The 14,292-nt window shown below is 39.2% G+C and overlaps 1 protein-coding gene across 3 annotated transcripts in view; it reads left to right on the forward strand.

Moving 5' to 3' along the window:
- The window catches only part of Prim2 (DNA primase subunit 2), a 233,317-nt gene that overhangs the window by 199,707 nt on the left and 19,318 nt on the right, over window positions 1-14,292 (forward strand). For all 3 annotated transcript variants that reach the window (XM_059281728.1, XM_059281729.1, XM_059281730.1), the window contains one exon: window positions 1,887-1,969. In XM_059281728.1, coding sequence (XP_059137711.1) covers window positions 1,887-1,969 — 83 coding nt within the window. The remainder of the gene's footprint in view (window positions 1-1,886; window positions 1,970-14,292) is intronic.

A 14,292-nucleotide genomic window follows, 5' to 3' on the forward strand; every position in this document is an offset into this window, starting at 1 on the left:
AGTTTGCCTTGAGCCCCTATTTCTTTGTTGGTGGTTTTTCAGTTTAATTAGCTTTTTTTCTTATTTAGGGTAGAGCTGAGCTTCTGAGCTCATTGTCTGCTCAAGCAGAAACTGGAAATGTGTCCTTTTTCGTTTTGTTATTTGTAAAATTATTTAGTCTCCTACACTAGCTTTCTTTCATCACCTGATGCTCCTAGAATAGTTGATTAAGTAGTTAGAATCTGTGCAGGTCTAACTGTATCTGGCCGTGGTCTCAAACAGTCCATCTGTTCGTTTGTTTGGTTTTTAACGCTAACATTGGCTGTAAGAGCAGTCACCCGTCTTTTGTTGTCTTGTTTGTTCAACCCTGAAGATCATTCTCTTCGAGGCGAAGGATGGGAACAGAGAATGTGTTTACATCATCTGTTACACCAGCTTGGCCGAGTTCTGGTTTACTTCCTCTTTTCTTCTGAGGAGCCTAGCTCAGAAAAACCTTTCTTGGAGTTGTTCTCTGTTTCTACCTGGCTTTGTCTTTTGGGCCTCTTATAGGGTCCTGTACATCATGTCAAGTATAATTTGTGTGACTCTGTTTAGTTTGTCTCACTTTTTTATGTACCTTAGTTATTCTGGAAATAACCAATATTTCCCATGTGCACCATCCTTTCTTTCTCGTTGGGATTTTTCTATTTCCATTACTGTATAATGATGATAACTAACATATTTTCAATACTTTGTGTGTGTGTGTGTGTCTATATTTCTAACCCAGACACTACAAGGCTAGGTTGTTTTTTTGAAATTCAATATGATATTACTGCTCCTCCAACTTCTCCCAGATCCACCCCTCCCTATCTTATGACTTCATCTCTCTGGTTTTTATTTTAAACAACTCACCGTGTTCCATTTGTACTGCTCTTTTGTCAGTCTTGTGGAGAGCCACCCACAGGAGCATGGTCAACCTACCAGGAATGCCAGACTCTTTACTCTGTGGTATACATTTTCTCAAGATGCCTCCTGGTACTAAAATATGTTTGTTTAAATCTGAATAAAGGATATGCTATAAATTTTGCAGATTTCATAGTTTATAGAGATCCATAGTTTTACAATGGAGGCTTTATTCATAGTTAAATTGTTTGATAAATGCATTTGTTTGGCTTCTTGGCCCTTTTCCATTATATTTTTCATCCCCTAATTTCCACTGATTTCAAATAAAATGTGCAGTTACTCCCAGTTAGCTTGTTGATTTATTATTCTGTACTTAAATAGTCTCTGTTCTTCATGCAGATATTTCTCATTGTCCATCCTTTTATTTTGCTCATGAAATACAGTGATGAAACAAATATACTATATGTGGCTTTTCTCTGAAACAATTACTAATTGTCTACATTGTTTACCACCATGATTCTTCAAAGTTTATATGGGTTCTGGTCTTCAGGAGATAGGCATAAAATTTATGTCTGAATCTGATATGATATGTTTATGTTTCTTAGAGTTTGGCTATTTTTATTTTTATTATATATATCCCTTCTCTTTTAGGTCTTTGTGCAATGTTTTTAGACTACAGAAATGTGAGAGTGTGTAAGTTTTAGGTAAACTGTTCTGGCTGCTTTGTGATTTTCTGTTCTGGTGAGAGAGTGGCAAGGTTCGGGCTGTTTTCTCTTCCTAGCGAACGGCCGTGTGAGTCTGAGAGTGTTGTACTGTTTTATGGAACTCTTGAGCCTGTAGTATCCTGATAACGGAGCAGCTAAATCCTCGTTTAGAAGGAAAGGAAAGCAGTTGCACCCATGGGCAATTGACTTTTGTTAATAAGCTGTTAGACAGTTAAGAGCTTCGGCAGCCTCTCAAGTGTGGCACTGTGCTGAGCCCTGGTAAATAACCTTGCTGCTGTGTGGCTTGTGTTCTGTTGTCAGGGTGCCCATTCCGTCACAGTGATGCAGAGCTGCTGAAGCAGAAGATGCAGTCCTACAAGATCCCTGCCTCGGGGATCAGCCAGGTAGGTCCAGTTCTGCTCAGGATCTTCTGTAATTCGGCAGCAGCTATATCCTCCTGGATTTGTTTACAGAAATGATGCTGTGTACTACATCAGGAATCCCACCAGACTTCTGCTTCTGGGTGAATTGATCCAAAGCCTTGACTTTTCAGGTCTTGAGTCCTTGGAAATTCCAGTTCTTCCATCTGCTAGGCTACAGTTTTATTTCTCTTGGTAATAAAGGAACATAGAAATCCCACCACCAATGTATTTTTCTCTGTCAATTGAGGGCCTTATTTAAAAACACAAATGTTTAATGTATTGAGGTTTATTAATGAAGCTGAAAATTCATGACAAAGTCTTTCATTTTGGAAAATTGTTTTTTGAGAAAATAAAATATACCTTGAAGTCAATGTTCTGGTAGGCATCAGTTGTTGCTAGGTTTAATCTGTGTAAGTCTGATGGTAGGTCTAATACTTTTTTGAAATACTTTGTTTTATTAAGAATTTAAGTAAAAAAAAAGTGTAAATTTTTAGCCATGTATTTAAAAGAATACATCTTTTAGTAAGTCTGTGTTTTAAAAAGTATCATGGTGTTAGACCACTGTCTACAGTGGGGTTCTGACTTGCCTTGGATTCTGCAATAGCTGAATAAGCCTCTGGCCCCAGAGGATGCTGGGACATCTTAAAAAGTTTTTTTTTTTTTTTTTAATTTGAAAAGCATCAACATACTGGAAAACCCTACTGTCTAAAGTGTAGATTTTAGATTGAGTCTGATCAATTCAGCTTCTCCTGTAAAGTTCTCAGGTGCTTACTCTAGGCAGGGTGAAACAGTGTTTAACAAAGGAGAACATCTTAGCCAGTCATGTCTGGAAGGCACTTTCTAGAAGAGTTGATCATAGGATGAGGACTTAATAGAAAGTTGTGAATTACAATCCAGAACGCGTAAATAAAAGGCAGGAGTGTGTAGGGCCATTGGCCTTCAAGCTACTGATGATGATATATCCAGTACATAAGCAGTGATGGGCAGTTTAGAAGTAGTAGTTGGTTTGGGAGTTGAATTTTAGAGGTAAAGACATTTGAATGGCAAAGAGAAGGTGGTTTTGCATTCAAATAGAGAAGTGAGGGCAACACTTTCCAGTTACAAGATTGAGATTGGAAAGACCATAAGAACACTGAGGAGTCCTAGGTGTGACATCCCATGAGAACATTACTAATATGCTGGTGGTGGTGCCTGAAGTTGAAGCCAGTCTTTCTGAGGCCAGGGATTGGTTGGTTTCTATTCTAACCTACTCTGGTTGGAAACTGGTTGTCTGGAATGTGTGATGGGAGAAGAGGGGTGCAGTAGAAGCCAAAACAGAATCCTGGCTAGTGCTTGCCAGAGGTTAAGAGTTGGATTAATAGAGTCTGAACAGAAATGAGAGCAGAGGGACGAAATATACCCAAGAAGAGTATTCCACAAAATACCTTGTAGAGAAGAGCTTTTAAAATGATTGTTTAAAGTAGCACCTGCATGTACTAAGTGCGTTTCTCATCCTTGGTATTGGTAGAGGGGTCAATATAATGGTAGCGACCAAAGCAAGAACATGTTTATTTAAAAGATAATGAATAAAAGCGAGTGTAGGTGACTCAGAAAATGTTCTAATAAAAAGGTTGTCAGGTTAAAGGGATGGTTTACGTAAGTATTTAAACATAAAGAAGGGGCCAGGTCCCACCCTACCTGCAACCACCCACCGGTCCCTTATGCACTGCTTTCAACCACCCCACCCATTCAGACTTCCCATTTCCTCCTCCAGGTGAGTCTCTCTGATCTCCCACTATTCATGCCTTCTTCGCAACTTGCCAGATCTAGCCTGGGTTTCACACCCAGTGCCCCAGCCTAGTCTGCCCACCTGAGCCTGTAACATAGACAACTTCTAGGTTTCCTCCAGGATCCACTCTACCCACAACCACCTACAAATTCCATCTTCATTGCTTGCAATCACCCCATCAAGCCAGGTCTCCCACTTTCTTCTCCAGGTTCTAACTCTATGAGTCTCCTTGATTTTCTCCATCCATGCCTTTTCCACAATCCACTAAGTGTAGCCTGGGTCCCACATATAGTACCCCAGCCTAGTCATCTGGGATTGCAGCACAAACAATTCTAGGCTTAGGCTTAGGATCCCCCGCTACCTTTCTGCCCACCCACAGGAACCTCCCATGCCAATTCCAACCTGTCCATCCAACCAGATCTACTCGTACACCCCAGGCTTAAACCAGGAAACATCCTTTCCACCAGCCCAGTCCTCTCTCCATGTAACTTCATTCTACTCAAGCCACTTCTAACATCTAAGCCCAACACATTCACACATCCTGTCTTCAGCCCCAACCTGCTTTGTCCATGTCAGACTCAGATGCCCAGATCTCATGCAAAAATACCAACAATATGAAAGATCAAGCCAATATCTTCTCTCTAAAATTGGTCAGTACTATAGAACGTTTGCCAGTGAGAATGAATTGGATGGACCCCAGGACCCCAAAATTGAAAGGACAATCATAAACTTCATCAAGGAATTCAAAGAGGTTAAAGAAGACACAAAGATACAGCTCAATGGAATGAAGGAGAAAGAACTCCAGGAGAATAACCGCCTGAGTGGTGGTCAAGAAAACACAAACATAAGATAATGGAAATTATGACGACAATCCAGGACTGAGATGGAATTTAATCAGGAGATGGAAACATTGAAGAGAGCTCAACCCAAAATAAAGATGCAATCGAAAAGGCCAATAACTCAACTAGAACCCTCCAAAGAAAGCCTTACACGTAGAATGGATCAGACAGAAGACAGAATAGCAGACTCCAAAGATAAAATAGAGGCTCTAGACTGAATAATCAAGAAATATTAAAAATTTCTAAAACATAGGAAAGGAAGACACAGGCAATGTAGGACACCATGAAAAAAAAGTTTACATAGATGAGAGAAAAGAATCCCAAGTCAATGGCATAGACCAGATCTTCAACAAGATCATAGAAGAAAATGTCACCAAACTGAGGAAAGACATATCCACACAGATACAAGAAATACACAGAACACCAAATAGACAAAACCAGAAAAGAAAGTCCCCACACCATGTCATAGTTAAAACACTAACTATACATAACAAGAAAAGTGTAGTGAACGGTGCGAGGAAAAGAGAACTGAAGTCACGTATAAAGGAAAATACGTCAGAACAACAGCTATTTCTCATTGGAAACTCTGAAAGCTAGAAGATCCTGGAGGAATACATTCCAAGTTCTAAAAGACTTATGAAGGCCAACCTAGATTAATGTACCCAGCAAAAATAATTGAAGGATAAAGGCAAGAAAAACTTTCCATGACATAAACAGCCACACACACATACACCCAACAAACCAAACCTAAAGAAAATACAAGAAGCAGTATTTCAGGCTCAAGAGAGGAGTGAGGACAGCAGATTTACTATGAAAAGAAATATGAGGCCATAATTATTAAAACACAAAATATCACTGAGAACACAAACAAAAACCAAAACTCACAATGATGATCACACACACATTTCAGCAATAGCTTTAAATATTGATAGTCTCAGTTCTCCAGTTAGGACAAAGGCAGATTGAATAGATTAAAAAAACAAAACAAACAAAACCCCCCAAATCCATCTACCTATTGTCTATAAGAAACACATTTAGTTTTAAAGTTGGCCCCTCCTTAGAGTAAAATGATGGACAAAATACTCTAAATAGGACCAGGAAACAAGCAGGCACCACTATCCTAACATCTGAGAAAATAGACTTCAAACTGTAACTAATCAAAAGAAATAAAGAAGGATGCTTCATTGTATCAAGAGAAGAGTTAATCAAGAAGACATTACTATCTTAAACATATATGCACCAGATTCTGGGCCCCCAGTTTCATAAAATAACTACTGCTGGATTTAAAAAAAAAAAAAAAACAAACAGATTAACACCAATCCATTAATCTTAGATGATTTCAATAACCTGCTTTCTCCAATAGACAAATTATCTGGATAGAAAATAAACAGAGAAACATTAGAATTAATTGATATCATACATCAAATGGATTTGATAGATATCTACAGGATATTCTACCCAAAGACCAATGAGTACATTCTACTCAGCAGCCCATGGACCTTTTCGAAAATAGACCACATCCTAGGACACAAAACAAATCTTTACAATTTCAAAAAGTTTGAAATCACTGCTTATATCCTATGTGACTATGTTGCAGTAAAACTTAAAATTGACAGCAAACAAATTCACAAACTCATGGAGATTGAACAACTCATTACTGGATGATGAATGAGTCAAATAAGAAAATAAGAAAAAATAAAGAACTTCCTAGAACTAAGTGAAAATCAAAAAAGTACCACAAAAATCTCTGGGACACGTTGAAAGAAAGCAGTTGTGCAAGGGAAATTTAGAAATCTGAGTGCTTACATTAAAAAATCAGAAAGAGCACAAATAAACTGCTTAATGGTGTACCTCAAGAAGTTGGAAAAGTAAGAACAAACCAGATCCAAACTTAGATGATGGCGTGAATCAATAAAAAATCAGAGCAGAAATCAGTGAAATAGAAACAAAGAAAAAAATCAAGTTGAGGAGCTGGTTCTTTTGAGAAGATGAACAAGATCAACAGATTCCCAGCCCAATGAGACAAAATAGAAGACCCAGATTAACAGAATCAGAAATAAACGGGGAACCATTACAGCAGACACCAAAGAAATTCAGAATATTAGGAGGAAGTGTTTTACAAACTTATTCCATTAAGCTGGAAAATCTCAAAGAAATGAATAAATTTCCAGATTCAACCAAACCACCAAAATTAAAATGAGAAAGTCAATAACATAAACATACCCATAACAAATAATAATAAAAGGCCTTCCAGCTTAAAAAAGTCCAGGGCCAGACGGATTCTTAGCAGAATTCTACCAGATATTCAAAGAGGATCTACAGCCAATCCTTTGTAAGCTATTCAAAACAACAAACAAACAAACCGAAGAAACATTCCCAAACTCCCTCTCCGAAGCCAGTATCATGCTAATGGTAGGTAACAACACATGCACAAAAGAAAACTACAGGCCAATATCACAAGTGAGCATAGACTCAAAAATACTCAAAAGACATTTACAAACAGAATACAAACATCGGAAAGGTTATCAACCATGACCACATTGGCTTCGTCCCTGAAATGCAAAGATAGTTCAACATTTGCACTTCAGTAAATGTAATAAACTGTGAAAATAGGCTTAAAAGACAAAAATCCCACTATCACCCCAATAGATGCTGAAAAACTCTTTGACAAAATCCAACATGCCTTCATCACAAATACTCTAGAGAATGTAAGGCCAGAGAAAACATGCCTCAGCACAGTAAAAGCTTATATACAAGAAACTTAGGGCCAGCATCATTCTAAACAGAGAAAAGCTTGGAGCATCCGTACTGAAGTCAGGAATGAGACAGGTATGTCTACTGTCCCCATGCCTTTTCATTAGTGTGCTTGAAACTGGAAAACCAAGGCAAGAAAAGAAAATTAAGGAGATACAAACAGGAAAGCTTTTCATTTCCTTCTTGATTTAGTCCTTGACCCAATTATCCAGTAGTGTGTTGTTTAGTTTCCATGAGTTTATGGACTTTCTATTACCGTTGATATCCAGTTTTATCCTTTTGGTCAGAGAGAATGCAGGGTGTTGTTTTATTTTTCCTGTATTTCTTGAGACTTGTTTTATGGTCTGTTTTGGAGAAAATTCCGTGGCTGCTGAGAAGAATGTGTATTCTGTGCTTGGGTGGAATATTCTGTAAATGTCCATTTGGCCTAACACTTGAACTTCTTACGTGTCTCTGTTCCGTGTTGACTTTAGTGTTGATGTGTGAATGGGATGCTAGAAGTAGTCCCCACTCAGCTAGGGCTAGGTTCAACTACAGAGCACAGGAGCAAACTAGTAGAGTTAGAGAGCTTTTGCTGAAGACCCTCAGAAGTCTGGGGAAGGCTCACATGGTTGTACAGGTGTTACTTAGGTGGCAGGGGCTGGTGTCAAGTGGGAGTGTGCAGTGTCACATGGAAGAGGTACACAATACTCAGGTCCGCAGGGAGCAGGGATGGGACCTACTACCTGTAACAGTGTGCTGGGGTACAGGGGTCCTCAGGCAGTGAGGGTGGAGTCCCTTCCTGGGAGTGGCATGCATGGTGCCAAGGTGGAGCTGCAGCTGGAATGGGGGTCATGACCTGGGGTGGGCCACAAGGTGCAGTCCTGCTTACTTATTTTATATGTGTATGAAGGCCCACGTATCAGAATGTGGATTCAGAGGCAGTTTTCAGAAATCAGTTTTCTCCACCATGTGTGTCCCTGGAATGGAACTCATGCTGTCAGGGTTGGTGCAAGAGCCTTTAGCCACTGAGCCATCTTGTGAGCCCAATTTTCAGTTTTTCCTTCCTTCGAGAAAAAAAAAAAAATCAATGATGAAAATATTATGTTTTGAGATACCAAAATGTTAAGAATATGTGATCAAAATATTGAGAATAAAACCTCTGGTCGTAATGTTTTATTAAAAATATATGAATTTTCAAGTTGCTTGTTTGCTCATTCCCATAACCATTGTATATGCACAGAGCGGTCTTTGCTTCACCAAGTCACATGCCTTGTACTGTGGCTATGACAGAGCTTCCACACAAACAGCAGCCATTGCACTCATGTGGTAGTCATGGCAGTCTAGGCCACGGAAAAGGAAGTATCTTTTGTTTTAATTTCTGAGTGCTTCTAGTCCGTGGTAGTTCTTTCCTGTGTAATAATTCACAGTGTGCTTGACCTTGGAGCAGGAACCATGGGCACCACGGTGTTTTTCCCTTTCTCACTCCCTCTGAGTCTTCTGGGTCTCACTCATTCTTCACAAGGCATTGTCATGATCCCTGTCTTCTCCATGAGGAATCTGAGACTTGGAGAAGGACCAGCCATGGCACAGAGGTACCGGAGGCCAGACCTCACACTGGCAGGCACTGGAGATCAAACTCCACTTCCTTCCACGCCGCCTTTCTGCTCCTTTGACACATTTTTCTTTAAAATGAGTTGAAATTGTTCTTGGTTCCTTCTTTCATGAAGGCCTTTGCTATGAAATGATGCAGAATATTCCTTTACACTGTGTGAAATATGTTACTGTGACTGGTTTAATAAAAAGCTAAACGGCCAATAGTTAGGCAGGAGGTATAGTGGGACTTCCAGACAGAGAGAGCTCTGGGAAGAAGAAGGCGGAGATGCCAGCCAGATGGAGAGGAAGCAGATGGGCAGTACAGAGTAAAGGTAACTGAACCATGTAAACGAATGTGGATTAAAAAAATAAGGGTTAATTTAAGTTATAAAAACTAGTTAGGAACAAGCTTAAGCTAAGGCCAAGCTTTCATAATCAATAATAGGCCTCCATGTGGTTTTTTGCAAGCTAGTGGCCCAAAGAAAAATCCATCTACAGTGAAATGAATGCAGTTTTACATGCCTAGATTTTGGAATAGCTAATGCATTATTTAAATACCAGCAGATAAGAAATAAAGATGAGAATAATACACAAAATGTAAATTACAGGTGAAAACAAGGTTTTAAAAGATCTGATTTTTTTTTCATTAAAATTGCCTTCATATACAGTTAATCATTTTAAGTTGTGTAACTCATGTATTCATTATATTACAAGATTGTGCAGTCACCACCTCTGCAAGTTTCTAATTTTTCCGTCACCTCAGAAGAAAACTCAGGATGTGTTAGTCAGTCTCCAGCTCTTGGCAACCAGCAGCCTGCTGTCCTCTGGGTTTGCCTAGTTGGGTATTTCCTGAAAATGTAATCTTCCTTCTGCATCATGCATGACGTTCTCCTGAGTCTTCTCACCTGTTCTCCTTTGTGTCTTGTGTCTGTCCTGTGATCTCTGGTCATGAGTCACATTATATCAGAGTCCACCGAAGTGACTTTCTTTTTTTATCTCTATAGATAGGCTGGTTGTATGCCATCTTTGAGGAGGTGTTTAGTCACTTGTTTTGCTCACTTCAGTTGATATTTCTTTGTTGAATGTAATAGTTCTTCTTATGTTTCATATAAGAGGCCCTTATTAGACATACAATTTAAAAGTGGGCTTTCCCTTTCTATAGGTTATTAGTTTCTTGGTAATGCAATTTGATGGAAACAGATTTTAATGTGAGTGAAGTCCACTGTGTATTCTTTTGTTTCTCATGTCTCTGGTGTTATATCTAAGAGTCCATTGTCAGAATTGAGATCATGAAGATTGGCACTTAGATTTTCCTCTATCAGCTTTATAGCTTTGGCTTTTACATTTGGTTCTTTAATCTGTTTTGAGTTAATTTTTGTGTGCAGTGTGATGTTGAGAGTCACTTTGTATTTGTATGTTGATGCCCAGTTTTCCAAACACTAGTCATTGGAGCAGTGGCTTGCTACTTGGTAGTCTTGTACACTTGACAGAAGTACTCTGTATCTAGAGATGTAGGTAGCTCAGGGGTAGAAACTTCAAAATAACACATAGTAAATTGGATATAGGTGTATAAGGTGTATAATTGTTTTGGTCTGTGTGTCTGTCCTGATACTAATACTACAGTTTGGATATCATAGCTTTGTACTAGGTTTGAAGCCAGAGGTGTGAATTCTTCCATTCCGTCCCTCCTTTTAAATATTGTTTTGGCTATTTGGAGTCTGTTTTAATTTCCTCTCCATTTCAGGATCACCTTTAGGACTTGGATGGATACACATTGTATTTGGGTAGTAATGACATCTCAGGTCCTGATACAGGACATCTTTCCTTTACTCAGTTCGTTCACTTCTTCCTTGTGTTTTATACTCCCCAGCATACATGTCTTTTCCTCATGACTAAATGCATTCCTGGTACTTTACAATAGAAATGTTTTCTTCTTTCTCTGGCCATTCATTACTGGTGTTAGAAATACAGCTGATTTTTATTCATGTATCTTCCAGCATTGCTAGGTTAATTTATTGTAGTAAGTTTCTGTGGATTCTGTAAGAACAGGCCTTCTGAGAATAGACGCAGTATTACATCCTTTCCATCTGGATGTCTGGTATTTCTTGTGTAATTATTTTCTCTGACTTGAAATTCCAGTACTGTGCTGAATAGCAAGGTAAAGGCAAGTATCTTGATCTTGTTCCTACTGGTAGGGAACAGCTTTCGGTCTTCTCCAAGGTGTACTATTACCTGTGGATTTTCATAAACATCCTTTATTATTTTGAGTAAGTCTCTCCTACTTCTTGCTTAAGTGGGAATTTTCGTTTGAATTACCAAAAGACAGTGGATGTTTCAGGTGCCTTTTCAGCATCAATTGAGGTGAATCACATACTTTTGTTTAGCCTCATTTTATCAAAGTGCTGTATTACCTCAATTGATTTTTGTATTTTGAACTGCCTAGTATCACTACGTTAGCACTTGATCATGCCTTTTAATTCTTGTAAATGTGGATTTACAAATCCTTGTAAATGTTGCTGGATTTGGTTTACTGGTGCTGTGGTTTTGTTGACTTTTTTAGTATGAGGGACTGAGCCCAGGGCCTTGCTGATGCCAGACAAGCGCTCTCCCACTGAACTGTGACCACAGCCCAGATGTGCTAGCTTGTTACTGAGGACTTTTGTCTATACGTTCATGTGGGATCTCCATCTGTTGTTTTCTCATATCTTTGTTTAAAGTTTGACTATCTTTGCTGGGAGGTTTTTAAATTTTGATTTGATATTTTTCTTGTTATGGTTTATTTGGGTGATCTATCTCTTCTTGGATCCATTTGGACAATTTTTATTTTTAAGAATTTGTCTCTTTCATCTAAGTTGTAACAGTCACATAAATTGCAGTTTTTGTTTGTTGTGAGATTTTCTTGGTTTTTTGTAACTCTGAACATATTTAAGATGTGTCTGTGTTACCTGTTGTGTATCCCTCCTGTGAGCAGGTCATACTTTCTAGTTTCTTTCCATGTTTAATTTTTTTCTAGGAAACTAGAGAATCTACTGTAAGGGTGTCTAAACAGTAGTAGTTCAGGTCTTTTGTGTGACCTGGCTTTACTGTCTGGTGTAGCAGATGGTGCTACACGTACTACAGATGTAGGACATATGACTGACTGGCATGGGGCTGACTAGCTCTTGAGTTGTTAATTTCTCCGATTTGGGGTATCAAAAGGCAGTGTGTTAGGAAGGCAGCTCTCGGAGGCTGTGTGTATTTATTTACTGAACACTCTTGTGTGCTATCACTCATCAAACCAGCAGTGGTATGGTGCCGCATCTGTTCTGTAGAGCTTGGCAGAATTAGCTCTCAAGGTATTGGAGTCATCTCTAACATACCACTGTCTGTAAATGTTAAACACACCAGCTAAAAATTCATAGAGAAAAGCAGTATAAAATAGCTTAGTAATAGTTTAGGTTAATTACATGCTAGAAATGATAATATTTTTGACATATTTGTTTTAAAGTATTAAAAGTAATTTTATCTATTTTGCTTTAGCTTTTTCTTTGTGACCATAGAAAATGTAAAATACCATTATCATTACAACATTATAGGAAGGATCATATGCTAGCCTGCACAATTCATAGGCCTTTCTCATCAGACCTAGCCTCCTTCCCTGGGCTCTGCTCTGGCTCACCTGGCCATGGGGTCCTCACAGCTGGTCTAGGCTTTTCTACAATGTTTAGTGGAATCTTAGCTCACAGAATCCTAGTGGTAACATCTATGGGAGTCTCTTGCCAAATACGTTGGTTTGGTTTAATCCAGAGTTATGTAAATTTCTTAGTGGTAATACTTCTCAGAATGGTGTTTGCTCCCAGAACACACCTCTGACCCGGTCTCCTGAAGCTCTCATTCTGGCCCTTTATCATGTTGTAGTTTACTGTCTCTACAACACCCACTTGCCTGTCTGCCCACTGCAATGGTAGCTCCACCAGGGAGGTCTCATTAGTGTCACCTCTCACAATATCCCTAGTGTCTTCAACAGCATCTCCAAATTATTATTTAAGAGTTTGGAAATAACTGTTTGGAAAAGGGGCATGTGTTTCAGGTTGCACACGAGGAAGTCAGAGGACAACTAACTGTGGAGTTGAGTCTCTCTCTCCACGTTTTATGTGGGTTCTGGGCATCAAACTCAGGCTGCCAAGCTTGTCTCTGCCTGCTGAGCCACTGTGTCAGCAGTCAAACGGCTGTTCACTAATGTTGAGTGAATGTGGTTTTTGTTGTCTTGTATCCTCACTTCCTGCCACTGAGAAAACTCCTACTCAGTATTCAGACCTGATTCAAACACTATCCCCTTTGTAACAGATTCTCTTCTGTTCTGTGACACTCCACAGGGACAGTTACTAATTACTGCTGCTTTGTATACCCTTTGTCCTGATTTAAAAAAGCAAGCTAGTTCAGAACTACTATGTGTAGCTAGAGTTTTCCTGCCTGGCCCACAGTCAGGACAAATCTCTGTCACCCGCCAGTCCCACAGCCACTCATACCCAACCAAGCAAACACAGAGACTTATATTGGTTACAAACTGTATGGCTGTGGCAGGCTTCTTGCTAACTGTTCTTACAGCTTAAATTAATCCATCTCCATTAATCTATACCTTGCTACATGGCTCGTGGCTTACCAACATCTTCACATGCTGTTCCTCATCGTGGTGGCTGGCAGTGTCTCTCTGACTCAGCCTTCCACTTCCCAGCTTTATTCTCCTCCTTGCCCCTCCTATACTTCCTGCCTAGCCAACGGCCAATCAGTGTTTTATTGATTAATCAGCAACACATTTGCCATACATCCCACAGCACTTCCCCCTTTTTTTTTTTCAAAAAGGAAGGTTTTAACCTTAACAAAGTAAAATTACATATAATTTGGGAATTTGGGCGTAGCTTCTCTTACTACTTCCTGCTGGACGGGGGCGCTGTATCTTATGGGGAAACAAAATTTTAGAATTATGGAATAGTCCATGAGGCTGTATCATCTGAGCCAGATGCCTTCAAACCATTCTGGATGTTGGATCATCTGGGCCATGGTGTCATCGGAGACCTTTCAGGGGGTCTTGGCTGGTCAAACCTGATGTATCTTAATCTTGAACAAATCCATAGCCTCTGGCTTTCTGTGGGAACAAAAGCAGAGTCTCCTTTCCAAAGTAACATATCCTTATATCCAAATTTTGAAGTCAAGGTACCTTTAAAATATACATTTTGGCATAACTCAACAGCTTTTACAATCAAATGTTTTTCTGCAGTTAAAAGTCCCAAAGACAACACAATCCAGATTCTCTGTGTAATATTCATCTTTACGTGGCTTATTTTTTATACTACCTTTACTGTCTCTTTAAAGACTTTATTTTTAAAAAC

This window comes from Peromyscus eremicus, chromosome 16_21 (genome assembly GCF_949786415.1).
Source record: "Peromyscus eremicus chromosome 16_21, PerEre_H2_v1, whole genome shotgun sequence".
NCBI classification, from domain to species: Eukaryota; Metazoa; Chordata; class Mammalia; order Rodentia; family Cricetidae; genus Peromyscus; species Peromyscus eremicus.